Below are 15288 nucleotides of genomic sequence, written 5' to 3'. Positions count from 1 at the left end.
CAAAACGCAAACAGGGTGTCATTTTTTTTATTACATGTTTGAAAACCAAATAAGCCCGAAAGTTATTACTCCCTCAAGGTTATATTTGAATCACGTATCTTATACACAGGTGTCATTGTTTATCCACTTCCAAGTTATATAAATATTTAGTTTAATAGCTTCACCTCTTCACAATGAAGCCTAGCAAAAGATTCAAATCGTCATAAAGGATTAGATAATGGAACTTATAAAATCTGTGCCAATGTCTTTTTAGTTACTGAATGTCGAACTGGGAAAATATATTGCACTGGAGGAAATTAGGATTTGGAATTTTCTTACTAAGGATGTATGTCTTGTATTTATTCGTATAATATAACAAATCACACTCATTTCCAGTTATATGGGACTTAAGGAATGATATTTACTGTTCGATGGCACATTGGTATCAATAGGAAACCGTTTAGGCTACGTGAACTTGTGTAGCTTAAACTAAGATTGAATCGTGATCTTGATGTTTCTGCTAAATTTTTTAATATTAACATATCATTTCTTGTGTTCTATGTGTTTTGAGTCTTGAAAAATGTTTATTTATTTCGGGTAAATATGGCTTTTAGGAAAACGTGCTTACTATACTAACTGCGTGTGAACACAATGTTTTATTAGTAACCCCTTGAAAGTGAAATGTCCATTTTCTTTAATGGTAAGGGACGTTACAGAAAACGAATGTCTTGTCTGCCTAAGCTATTCTTCGGCTATCTTCAATTAATTGTTTTCTGAATAAGAAAAAAATATAAAAAGTCAAAATATGCGTATTTTATAGATGATTTGGAATTATGAATAGCTTCTTTTAAGGATATCGTAACATGTGAAAATCATGAAATATTATGAACTGGTAAAATATACAGTTACTGAAGAGCAAAAACTGAATGCCAGAATGAGTGTTTTAATTAAGGAACAATATTGAATGTCTCATTAAAAGAAAGGATTTATAACAATCAGTGAGAAGACAAATGGAAAGAGAATTGTGTGGCATGTATGTCAAGGAAAACGAGCAAACGCCGCTCTTGTTACAGAAAGTATGTGTAAAAAGAAACACAGAATTCCACAACATAGAAGTAGATCTAAGGCGCATATACTAAACTTGGGAACGGAAAAGACAAACGAAACCATAATGTACAGAAATGCGAATGGCTTATAGAAATAGTATAACCTTAGAAATCTATATATGCCTTATCTGAATAAAACATTCAGAGGTATGTATACATACTTGCTTTCTGAGTAAGTGAACAACCAGTGAACCAGTTAGTCTGTTTCTGTCTGTGAGAATTTCAACAGAGACCCGTTTCATATTTATAAGTCTTATATTTTTTTATATATATTTTAGAGAATCAGCAGATTAAACTTCACTTACGCGTACAGTCCTTGGCTTATTTAATAACAATCAACATATTGAGTGACTCCTCTGATAAATCAGTGAAAGATTTAGTCATTTTAGTATCTTCTCTTGTCTTTCTTGGAGGAAGACTTCATAATAGCTGAGAGAGAGAGAGAGAGAGAGAGAGAGAGAGAGAGAGAGAGAGAGAGAGAGAGAGAGAGAGAGAGAGAGAGAGAGAGAGAGAGAGAGAGACGGGGTGGGGGGTTGGTTGAGGGAGAAGGGTTGTATCATATTCAAGTTCTTGATTTCGAGTAAGCTTTTGTTTATATTTTCTATTCATTACATCTTGTTCTGTCTCATATTGAAGTCCAGTAAACGTGTGTGCAATATTTTCTAATTGAACTTATGCTGTCGAATCATTTATTGTAGCCAGTTTACTAATGGGAATTAGTTACTATAATCTAAAGCTTATAAGATCTCTGATACACAACTTTACTCATATATTAAATATATTTATTTGGTAATACTTTACACATTGTGAATTTTGAAAACAGATATATACAATTAATTTTGTAATGACAAAAAAACTTTTAACAAACGTCAAACGCATAATTTTGTTGATTTAAGAGAAGGGATTCCAAACTTGTCGTACAGACGATTCACACAAGCTGTAACAGTTCGCCACACAGTGATATAGATACTGACATGTGCATTTTGCATGTGTTTCAACCTCTGCATGTGTTGACATTTGACCCCATCTCCGTTCTCCTTCCCCCCAGACCCTCCAGGAAACAGAACGAAAGAGGGCGGGCGAACTCCGTAGACTTCACGAAGAACATGAGGCGGCCACCGCAAAAATTTATAGGATTAATAAGACTGAAGCAGCCAAGCTGGTGAGTTTTAAGAGTAGGGAAGGATTCTTTATAGAAACAGAATCATTCATTATATTAAAAGATATATAAAACAAAAAATACGAGATGAATGTATTTATAAAAGTTTATTTAACATGAAGCACTGATGGTTTTATTGGATACTGGGCTAAAATAAACTATTTTCTCAAACTGCTACATATTTTTCCTCTAAGTGATTTTGATTTCTACCCTAAATAATTTTTGTCTCATTTCACTTTGAATTTTTGAGCAGTTTTTTAATTTCCTTCCATTCCTTAGACTTCCCTTGAAAATAAATATATGTATTACATTATTATATGTATGGTGTATATGGGTATAATCAATAATGGTAGTTTAAGTAAATGATAAATATGCGAAAATCAGTTGAAGCAGAACATCCCACCTGACAGCGTTATACCAACAGTCAGGAACTGCCTTTGTAATGCTTATGATAACCAGTTTTAAAATCTTTTAACTAACACTCATGATCATAGTAAAGGCCTTATTCTTATGTTCCCTTCAGAGGTGTGTTTCCTTCATGCATTTGCCCTTTGATTTTGTACTTTCCTCCTGGAGTGCACAATCGATATTTTGTATTCACCCTTACTATTTTTATTATTATTATTAATCCGCCTTATATGATGTCTTTTTACTTTTGAAGTTTATTTTTCCCAGTTTTGTTTTGTATCTGCATATTTTTATGCAAGTTCGGGAAACCCGGCTTTTTTCAACATCAAATATTTATTTAGAAATACCTTTAATATTTATAGTTTTTATTATAACATGTATAATGTATTTCGTCATTTTGCTTGACCTCTGCTCAAATTCCCTGTTCATGGTAACTTTCCTTTTCATTTATTTATTTTCTTTTTCATGTTTAGCCAAGCTTTTCTGACACTCTTCCACATTTCACTACATCAGCTACATGGCACAAGACTTATTTTGTTTCAGACCCATCGAATTTCCTTCAAAATATAATTGGCAAACGAATACTCTGTTTAGAAGAATATACGTACAAACTTTTTAATTTTCCCCGTTGGCCAGTTTCACCTTTATGTTAAGGGGTTGTTGGCTAAGGTTCTGTTTGTATGTGTATATGTATGTATGTATGTGTTCACAAGCCTGTGGTTGTATTGTATACATGTAGAGGTATTCATGAGTCGATTTTAATGTTTTATAATCCGCCCCACCCTGGCCGGTTTCACCCTCTTATAAAGGCCTACTGATTAATGTTCTGTATATATGTACGATATATATATATGTGTGTGTGTGTTTTTGTTTGTTTGTTTGTTTGTTTGTTTATGTTTGCGAGGCTATGATTGTTAAATTATATTCATGTTCAGGTATTCGTGAGTGAAAAAAATGATTTTTTCAATACATCTGACAGATTTGGCATTGATTCAGGAGTCTTGGGCGGATGAATGCGCTCGATTTATTAACGGTAGGTGGCCTTACCGGACACAAAAATGAAACCATCAGAGTAGTTGAATGCGGCTATGGTATATAACATTATCTAGTAGAGCAAACACCAGTGAACGGAATAGTTGACAATGTTTTGCTGGCATTACCTCGAATTGAGTTCAAGAGCAATACTTCTTTTATTATTATTATTATTAGGGAACCTGATGAAAAAATAGTTGAAGTAGATTATTTGTAGAATTTACTTTTCTCTTTTTAGTTCGGTGTAAATGGCAGGACTGATACATGTGGTTATCAGAATGGCTTCAGGAATCTAAATTTTTCTCTGGCACAACTTGGAGATTTTCAGGTGTATAGTTTTGATAGAGCATACAATTGCTGAGGAATTACTGCAATTTTGTTTTATTTTTATACTCTAAGGTAGGAAAAGGGGAATAATATATATATGATATATATATATATATATATATATATATATATATATGTACCGAAATAAAAAAGAAAAGTAAACTCTACAAATAATCTTCTTCAACTAATTTTTCATGAGATTCTCTAATAATAATAATAACAAAAGAAGTACTGCTCTTGAACTCAATTCGAGGTAATACCAACAAAACATTGACAACTATTCCGTTCACTGGTGTTTGCTCTACTAGATAACTAGATATACTATAGCCATATTCAAATATATATATATATATAATATATATATATATATATATATATATATATATATATATATATATAGATATATATATATATATATAAATTGTATATATATATGATATATATATAATATATTTATATATATATATATATATATATATATATATATATATATATACATACACACACAAACACACCTAATAAAACAAACAGAAACTTACAGAACAGTGCTGACGGTAATAACTCGATAACACATCTAAGAAAATCTGTAAACATCCTTTGTATCAACAAGGAGATTTTAAGAAGTAAATAATTGAGACAAAAAATTGATGCTCGCATATGTCAGTAACTTAGTTTTACCTGTTGCTCACTATAGATTTACGATAGTTCGTTGAACAGGATCTGTGTTATAATACATCAAAAAAGATTATATATTACATTTAGCTGTACTCTTTAAGAGATTTGGTTATGTAACGCAACGTCTTTTTTGTGTGTGTGCGTGTGTGTATGTACATTAATGTCGCTTCTGTCTTCGCTTATGTTTGAATTGATGTAGGTGCTTTAGAGTTATTGTAGTTTTGTCACCAGCGAGTTTTTTATTTTTACATTTTTCTATTTCCTCAATATATAATTTGGACCCATTATCTATCCACCGTTTTGTATTCTTCGTATTACACAGCTCAGGTATCCCATTTGCCATATATATATATATATATATATATATATATATATATATATATATATATATATATATATATATATATATGTATGTATGTATGTATGTATGTATGTATGATGTATGTATGTACATGCTGCTTGCCTTACTATTAATCTGTTATGACTGTACTTTGTTTACAGTTTTTAAATTGTACGATTTACCATCATCAGAATATTGTAATATTTTTACGTCTTACAATTTCAATGTCAGCCCTTGAAATTTTTTTTTTTACCGATGTCTTATATTTTTTTTAGCTGGATGAACTCCGTGCCAAAGAAAGGACCATCAATAATTTGGAAAAGCAGGTCAGCGCACAATCAGCCAAAATTCGTCTCCAGGAAGAAAAGGTAAGTTTTTATTATTTCTTTCTTAGTTTTTTTTTTTTTCATTCATTTTCATTCGTGGAGTGGGGTAAGGGAGTGTTGTAGGGTGATGGGTGGTGGGGATTGAGGGGGGGGGGGGGGTGTGGATGTGAGGTCTGTGGATAATCCAGTTCCTCAATTGACTGATGAGAAATGATAAGATTATATTGGTTTGACATTTTATGCTGCTATTGTGTACGAATTCGTTATTAAATTGGTGTTGTTGGCGCATGAGCTTATATGATTACCAGTGTTATTATTGCTATTGCTGGTCGTGAAGACCCGTGGGATAATTGAACTTGTGCAGTTGATTGCAGATCATTACCCAGTTGATAAGTAATGATCATTTGCTTCTAGATTCGGTTTCTTATTCTGGAGCGCTAAGTTGAAGAGATGAAAATACACGGAACTACATTTTACTCTTCACTAGGCATAACTGTCATTCATAGAACAAACAGAATAATACAGAGAGATCATGTGGGTGGCAAGTGCTTGGAAATGACCAGAATACAGTGATAAATGCAAAAGGATTTGTAAAAAAAAATCAGGATAAGGAAAGTGTGAAAAATTAATAAAGTTGAGAGGAAGCCACGTTTTCGCCTACGAGCCTGGTGGCAGGTGGATGAATTCAGATCAAAGGGTAACAAAACGTTTGCTGGGTAGCCTCTTCCAGATGATTACTTTGGGGGATTGTGCTGTCATTGCACCTCACACGGTGCACTGTAGGCATTTCTTTAGGTTTATTGCAGCTTTACTTCGGTCCCTAGCTGCAAACCTTTTCATTCCTTTTACTGTACATCCATTCATATTCTCTTTCTTCCATCTTGCAATCAAACTTGTCTTAACATTTGTTTCATAGTGCAACTGCCAGGTTTTCTTCTTGTTACACCTTTCAAACATTTTTAACTCCCAATTTCCATTTTAGCGTTGAGTGACCTCATAGACCCCAGCGCCTGGCATTTGGCTGAAATTATATATCCTATTCCATTCCATTCCATTCAGATAACTACCTTTTTGGTGGATATTTATAAGTATTCTTACGATTTGTTGCCATGCAAATAATTCGTTTGCGACTGATATGTATTTAAAAAAAAAAAAAAGTCCTTAGTACCCTGTAAAACTGTAATTGACGCTATAATCAATCACAAAATATGGAGATAAGTTGTCTGCTGAATATTCTTGTTTGTTCAGTATTACAAGTTATAACTTCCAAAACATTTTGGAAAAATTTAAGCAAATTCATGTTGGAGGTACTCTCGCTAATATGACATCTCAGTTAAACCATCACGTGAATTTTCTGTTTTACAATTCATGCAGAACCTCGAAGAGGCTTTCTTCCTATTCTATCCTGAGTCTACCATTTGGTCTCCTTACAGTTTCCAGGCTGTTATGTTTCCATTGGCTTTATACTCCTTCTTTATTCTGTTGATTTATCCTGTTATTGGTTCTGCTTGATTCATTTCATAATGATTGGGACTATTATTCCATGCGTTGATAAAACACAAATATTCTTTGCCATGCAAAGTATTTACAAGCTATTTGCAAAGAGAGATCCCGGAAAAACTTGTGTTTTTTTTTATACTCGAGGACATTTTTTGTAAAGATTTCAATATTTCTTATGCTAATATACGTTCTCGCTCGTTGCATATTCTAAAAATATCACGTGACTAACGGTTTCTATAATCTGTAACGTAACCTATCCCCAATAAGCCTGTTATCATGTACCAAAGGTTAATCATTTTCGAGAGAACAGGACTAACAGGCGTAACCTATACGCCTTTGGAATTCGGAAATTCAATTTAGAGTTCACCTTTTGTTTTGCAGTACTTTACGCTTGGTTAAACGCGTGAGTGTGTACGTTGGTAGACTTTCATGGTCTACCCAAGACCTCTCTCTCTCTCTCTCTCTCTCTCTCTCGTTTTCTGCTGATGTATTCTTATCGATGTAATTAAGCTGGTTATTATGCTTTTATGTGAAGAATAATCATTAATAATGAGACCCGAACAGGCTATTGGGAACTGTATAAGTTTTAATATATTTTCGAAAAAAATAATAAATTAAGGCTAATGGGAACTGTACAAGTTTTGATATATATTCGAAAAAAATTAAAGGCTATTGGGAACTGTATAAGTTTTAATATATTTTCGAAATTTTTATTATTATTATTATTATTATTATTATTATTATTATTATTATTATTAGTAGTAGTAGTAGTAGTAGTAGTAGTAGTTGTAGTAACACCAGCTATTACTATTGTAGTGTTAGCATTAATGACTTCCTCATGATATAGTGCATAATTCATTCTGCTCTCATGCACTCCAGACCAGAGTCTGTTGACCGACCTGACTCTGGCTAATTGTATCGCCCCGGATTCTATTACGGTTCACGGAGAGAGAGAGAGAGAGAGAGAGAGGAGAGAGAGAGAGAGAGTCTTATCAACCTCAGACCCTCCTCTCCCCACCTCGATGCAAGTCCCCTTCCCCCATTTCCCCAACGGTGGTGAGGATGACCTCATAGAAACCAGTCCGGTAATGAGTTTGGCAGGAGGTATTACATTACCCGTGTAGCGATGTAGATTAAGTACGTGTTTGTCCCTTTATTTACTTTGACTCTGTTTGCTTCTGGGACTTTTTGTGGCCCATAGCACCAGACAACTATTGCTGTTGCTTTCATTAACGGTTTCGTTTTTTCTTGAAGTAGGCGGGAACGTCAACCCTTTGCTTGCCACCTCTTTTATCCTCTTCTATAAGGGATTGGCGTGTCCGTGCACTCACTCACTCTCCTTTGGTTTCGGAAACACAATGCCGCTTGCATCAGACCGTTAAATATATGTGGCCTTGATCAACCTCGCTTAGTTACTTCAAAGTCATATCGCGTTACCACTGCTCTCAACTTTCCTCTCTGATCTGGGTCTTCGGAACAACACTGGGATATACTAGATAATCTCGTATGGTATATTTTAGACCAACGTTGTTTCCGGTTAAATGTGTTTGTATATCATGACAAAAATGAGCTTGTATTTCAGTCTTCGTAAAGTTTGTGCTCATCATCTTGAACGTTTTTACGTCAGGTTTTCGCTTATGGTATTAGACGTAGAAAATGCGTTTTCTCTTAGCTTCTGCCTAGCGGTTTTCCTGCTTGAACTCCCATCAGGTCTATAAGTCTTCACCTATCCCCTTTCTTCATGATTTCTTGGGTGTCCCAGCAGGTCCTCTGCTACTGCAATAAGTCTTTGCTATTCTGGCTAACATTTCCTCGTGAAGTTCTTTGTTTTCCTTAACTCAGAATGCTTGTATTGATTACTTAATGTTACTTGATTATCCCAGCCTTAGTATTCCCCGTTCCATACCCGTTCGTAGCACTATCCCGCATCCCTGTTTTTTATAGCTCTCTTCAGCTTTCTCTGACCCTAATGTGAAAGAATGTTCATAATAGTTCACTAGATGCCGCGTCTGTGTGGCCACCCCTCAGACATGGAATCTTTTCGTTCCGTTGCAGGCATTTAACGATTCCACTCCACTGCTGCAATGTTCAAGTCACTTGAAGGCCGAAGCACTTAAGAATGTGGTTTCCCTACATCAGCGCTCAAGACGAGAGAGAGAGAGAGAGAGAGAGAAGAGAGAGAGAGAGAGAGAGAGTTTCTCGAGACTTTCTTGACCTCTGCTATACCTGCTCGCCATATCTGTCTCTCTCTCTGTTTCTATCTTTCTCTCTCCCTCCGTGAGAGAAAGAATAGAAGAATGCCCCTTTGGGCTTTTGACTCGAGATCTGTATGGATGATTCTCCGTCAATAGAAGATGAAAAGATGATGGAAGAGGGCTTTCACTCCCTCTCGGTTTCCCTTCATTACCATCCAAGAATCAGATGGAAGTGTTGCCTTCTCCTCCTTCGCCCCTCCCCCAGCCCCCTCCCCTTCACCCTACCCCTCTCTTATTCTTCTGAGGGGAGCACATGTGGTTATGTATATTTCCTTTCAGAGTCGTAAAGAGCCTTTCTAATGACTCGAGGATTCGCTGTGGTATTGACCATCATGCAATAAAGAAATCTCCTTCCCGAACCCTTTCGCTGTTGTGCCCTGTGGCCGCCTTCGTCCCAAAGACGCCGTGGAATGAAAGCACCAAGGTCCAAAGAAAGGCACCTCTTGTGTATGTACGTTTGTGACCCCTGGATATGCCCAAGTCATTCCTTGGCGAGAAAACTGGCCCCGGGGGGTTTTTAGTCTTCCTTAAGGTTGTACCTCCTCCTTTCTCCTACTCCTCCTCCTCCTCCTCCTCCCCCTCCTCCTTCCAGGTCGGGTACTTTCTTAGTGAGGAATTCTTGGCGGGCGACTTTTCCCGCCCGCTCGCCATACCAGTCAGATGCGGACACCCAGCGTGGGTGTTGCTGGAACTCCAGGTATCTCCTTGGAATGAGACTTAATAGGATTGACTACTTCCAGCATCTTGAAATGATTATTGTGTGTCAACGGGATTCCATCCTCAGTGATTGTTTTGATTGCCGGTGTGTTGATCGCCAATCATGTGTCAGGTACTTTGCAACAGGATGACTTTGGTGTTTTGCATAATGGTGACGATTCGTGTGTTGTTGCTATGATATATGATGTGTGCGTTATCATTTATTACAAATGAAGAAAGCAAAGAGCTGTGGCGATGCTGTTGAATCTCGTGATGAAAGAGATGTGAATCTGTTATATCTTGATCTCTCTCTATCGGAAAATGAAAAGCCTTTCCACGCTCTTCTCGTTATCATTGGATTGAATTAAGGTGGGTCGTCGATGCCTCGTCAGCTGATTCTCTTTCACAGCGACGTCAATTTGCTCTGAGCACAAACAAACAAATCCATTCATAGTTGCTCTTCATGAAAAGAAGAATCGCTCAGCGAGGACAAGACTGTTGTTGAATACTAATGGGTGTTGAATGACATGCTTCCCGTTGAGACACGCAAACTGTGGTTATCATGTGTTGCTAAGCCTGGTAATTTCGTGAGTGGAAGTTCAAGTGTGCGCAGAAAGTTGTTATCATTATGTCGATAAGTCTGACAATATCGTGAGAAGAACTTTAAACTCACAGCGTCGGTTACTGGATTTTTTGAGAATGTCTGAATTAGTGAATTAGGAATAACAAGGACAGACGGTTGTTGTTTTGTTAAACTTGCTAAAATTTCATCAATATTCCTTATCAGCACGAATCTTCGACCGAATTTCTGGCATGAAACGAGCCGATATTGCTTTGTCAGCTTTGCCACGATTCCATAACATTTCCGACATATTTTAAACTTCCTTCTAACCACTCAACCCACCATCCATGGGCCAAATTAAAAGGCCGTCAGTTTCAGAATTACGATCTGTGAAGAGTTTTATTCATCCGCGAACAAAATGAGCGCCTCCACTTCGACGTCCTTGCCATTGATGTCGAAGTCCCACATTCCTCGTTTGCACTTCGGTGCTGCAAACATCCCAACGCCTTCCAAACCACCTGAAAAGAGAAGCCTCGTGAAGCGTCCCATGACGGTGGTGCGTCTGTGCAACAAGAGGAAGAACCAGAAGACCGACGAAGGATCGAATCGGTCAGATGCCACCACCGAGTCGAAGTTAGGAGAAGGATTTAATCGAGCAAGGATCGCCCATTCGGGAAAGTCCGCAGCGGCAGCTGACAGCTCTAAATGTTCTCCCAGAGCGACAGCTAAGAGAGATAAGAAGAGCGATAAGGCCGCCGCTGGAGACACGAGCGGCAACGGCGACAAGATCTTGCGAACGAGAAGAGGAGACGCCAACGGAAACGAGGGAAAACTATCCAATCAAGATACAGGGAAACGAGTAGATGAAGGCGACAAGAAGGTCGCCGACAATGGCGAGAAACTCGCTAACACCGTCAGTGGGGGAAAGAAGACCGTGAGAGTTGATATAAATGCCTGGCCAGTCACCGGAGACAAGGAGGCTGATCCCTCCGATAAGGAGGCCGAGGAAGGGAATGTGAATGTCCCCCAAGAATTTCCTGGCAGCAGCGGGCAGATCGCGTCCCTGTCCATCTTCCCAGGAGGAGTTCACGAAAAGTCGAAGGTAATTTTTTTTTCCCCCGTTAGGGGGTGTTGCTGTCAGTGCACCTCACGCCGTGCACAATAGGCATCCCTTCGGCCCCCTAGTTGCAACCCCTTTCATTCCCTGTACTGTACCTCCTCCACTCATATGTATTCTTTTTCTTCCTTCTTGCTATTCAGCCTCTCCCTAACAGGTGTTTCGTAGTGCAACTGCGAGGTTTTTCTTCTGAAATTTTCCAAGTCTCTACTCTCAATTGTCATTTCACCGCTGAATGATCTCATAGGTCCCAGCGCTGGCCTTTGGCCGAAAATCTGCATATTCCATTCTAAGGTAATCTGTGTGGTGCGCGTATTTGGTGGGTGGGGGAGGGGGGAGGGTGGGCGGGTGGAGGTTCCCGCACATAAAGTCGTTACAATTGACTATATTCATTAATCATATGAGACCCACATTCCTAAATATTGATACCACAAACACTTGTCGTTCTTTTTAGACTGGCAGTAAGCCTCAATGAAAATTACGACTTTGTTGATGAAGCTGGTATCGTATTGTGTATTAGGTCTAACAGGTTTTTTTTATTTATTATTATTTTAGTCTTTACCTTATTTATATACTTTTGCCATGACAACCGGGTCCCTTTTCAAATGGCCGTCACTTGTGACTACGTTAGAAGATAACAGTTCGAAACGAAATTATTAAGAAATGGAAAAATCATTATTCCACATACAAGGGATTAATAAGAAAAAAGAGAAATATCATAAAAGATTCTCTCTCTCTCTCTCTCTCTCTCTCTCTCTCTCTCTCTCTCTCTCTCTCTCTCTCTCTCATAATTAAACCCAAGTGTTTGAAAATTATTTTACTGTTATGTTAATAACACTTTTATCTCTGAAAATTGATTAAAGACCGCAGGTTAATTTCTCCAACTCAGCATTTTAATTACGTGAAATTTTCAGTGATCATTATTCTGCTGATTATTCTAACTAATTATGATTATTTTGATTATTATTGCTGATTTTGCTTTTGGTTTTATTTGTGCCGTAATGTAAATGATAATCTGGCAATTTTCTTTTGGTAATTATTGTCATCAATTCTGAAATTCTTTTTTTCTGGGAATAATAATAATAATAATAATAATAATAATAATAATAATAATATAATAATAATAATAATAATAATAATGAAATAAGCAGACATCACAAGATGGTCGTCTCGAAACCGGTGCGCATTACCATCGTTAATTAGATCCGAAAGTCAGCGTGGAAACTGGATCCAATCCAGCCAAAGAAAGTAATAATGATACCCCAGTAACAAGGTATATAATCCGGTTAGGTGCGGAGGCGTGACATCGTTCGGGTGCTCGCGGAACTGTGACATGGTGGGTCAGCGTGTGGGAAAACCGAGGCACTAATAACCACGGGAGCAACTGTTCAGGAAAGATGTCTCTCTCCTATTCATTGTTAATCGCATTAACATGTAATCGGCTGAGGGATCTGTCATTAATGATCATTTCGAGATAATTTGTGGGATTCATATACATTATATATATATATGTATTTATGTATATATATATATATATATATATATATATATATATATATATATATATATTCATACAGTTTATACATATATATGTGTGTGTGTGTGCATTATGAATACAAATCGTTTGAAATAAAACTGCCATTTCCCTTGTATGGCACAATTAAGTTGAAATAAAAGTGTAGCGATAAGAATATGCTGATCACTCACTAGTAGAGCCCAAACTATTTAAAGGAGTAACTATTGTTAAATTCTCATGACTCAAATTATTAATGATTAAAAAACAGGGTTCAGAATCTTATCATCACCAACTGATAAAGTGTAATAGGATTACAAGTTCATTTTGTATCCAATAAGACATTGCTGCAATAGTTCCTGTTGTCGGTGAAAAGTCGTATGCTTACGACGTTTTAAGGAATAAAAAAATGACGAAAGACGGTAATGCAATGCCGTGAAAGCGACAGAAACGGCAGCAGGAGGTTTATGTAACCGAAAACAATGTTTATCCGTTCCCGACTCTGGTTTATTTACATCCTTTTAGTCGGCTGTTGCTTCACTTCCTCTCTCTCTCTCTCTCTCTCTCTCTCTCTCTCTCTCTCTCTCTCTCTCTCTCTCTCATATCTTCCGCTGTCGTTCATTGTTTCTGACGATTTTGCATTCTTCCCTTTTATTCATCTCTTCATTTCCTTGTCTCTCTTCCTTGCGTAGTCGACTTGTTTCATAGCTTGATAGTGGCGGCCATTGGCATCTTAATTTTTTACTTTTTATTCATTTGCTTTTCAATTTCGTAATATCTTTCTCTATTTCTATTTTTTCTTTGATTGTCTGCGTTTTATTTTTATGGTGCCGTTATCGGCAACTCCATGTTCACTTTTGTACCTTTTCTTGCCCGTTTCGTTGCCTTGCCAGTTTATGTCTCGGGGTGTTTTTCTCGGTATGGTTTCAAGTAGAGGCATTAACTTCCATAGTGAACAAAATGTATGTGCTTCAGTGAAATCACTTTTAACTTCCTAACGTTTAGTTGGAACTTTCTGTTTTTAAATCTAACCTCTCGGTAACCGTGATGAAGGTTAGAAGATTCGAGTTCAATGGCATAAAAATTTTTGGGGGTATATATAAAGTTTACTGTTCCTTTGACATTTGTGATGAAGCCTTAGACAAAATGTATGTACCTATCTATCTATCTGTATATACACATACACATATAAATACACACACACACACACACACACACACACACACACACACACATATATATATATATATATATATATATATATATATATATATATATATATATATATATCAGCAGACAAAGTTTTATATATCACTTGACAATAGACTGTAAAGTGTACCACTTACTATAACTCTTGATACTTGAGGACCGAAGAGGAATGCGATACATTAGTGTGAAATCTATCTCTCCTGCGACCATCAGCTGTGAAAGTAGTTGATATTTCTGAACTAGTAATACTGCTATCTGTGGAACCAGAAACTATCTGTAGACCTCCTGCAGCAGTCCTTTTATGCTATAAATATCTATGTTCGAGTATCGCACTTTTCATCCTTTTACCGAAATGCGATATTCAGCGCGGCACCCTTGGCGTAAAATAACAGTTATTTTGATATTTTCATAAAACACTTATTTTTTAAATACTTTTATAAATTGAAATTTGTATGTAGAATTAATGCCTGTGCTCGCATGCACGCGCGCGCGCACACACACACATGTATATTATATATAAATTTGTATATATTATATATATATATATATATATATATATATATATATATATATATAATGAAATATATATATATAGGGGAGAGTGGGGTAAGAAGCCCCCCTTAAGGAGAAATGCTTATATTGTCTACAGTATTTCAGCTATTGACCTAACAGAGATATTTCTAGAAAGCTTTGTTATTGGAGTATCAACGATCATAATCATGAGAAGCTGTTAGCAATTTAGGATAGTAAAAACATGATCTGAAAAAAAAGAACAAACGGGGCCTTTTACCCCGTGGGTGGGGTAAGAAGCCCACGGTGGGGGCTTTTTGCCCCATACCTAAGATATTGTGGTACTTCATGAAAACTACCGTTTAAATTGAAAAGTAGACGCCCATTTTTGCTAAATATAAAAAATTCAACCTTCCACACAAAAATATTCAAGAATAATGTTGGAAAATATACAAAAATTAATCTTAGAGTTCTTATTTTCTTGTAAAACCTAGGAACTTTTTGGTATTCGTAGGAGCTGAAATTAGCAAAATTGTGAAATAAATTGACACACCTCTACAGGACAGCTGTAACA

At 36.6% G+C, this 15288-nt stretch overlaps 1 protein-coding gene across 1 annotated transcript in view; it reads left to right on the top strand.

Annotated features, from left to right (window-relative positions):
• LOC135217078 (uncharacterized) overlaps positions 1-15288 on the top strand; it is a 399671-nt gene that overhangs the window by 36772 nt on the left and 347611 nt on the right. The window contains 2 exon segments of the mRNA XM_064252763.1: positions 2134-2247; positions 5302-5394. Of these exon segments, the coding sequence (XP_064108833.1) occupies positions 2134-2247; positions 5302-5394 (207 nt within the window).

The sequence above is a fragment of the Macrobrachium nipponense genome, chromosome 7 (genome assembly GCF_015104395.2).
Source record: "Macrobrachium nipponense isolate FS-2020 chromosome 7, ASM1510439v2, whole genome shotgun sequence".
NCBI lineage: Eukaryota > Metazoa > Arthropoda > Malacostraca > Decapoda > Palaemonidae > Macrobrachium > Macrobrachium nipponense.
This window is presented reverse-complemented; position numbering and strand designations above follow the sequence as displayed.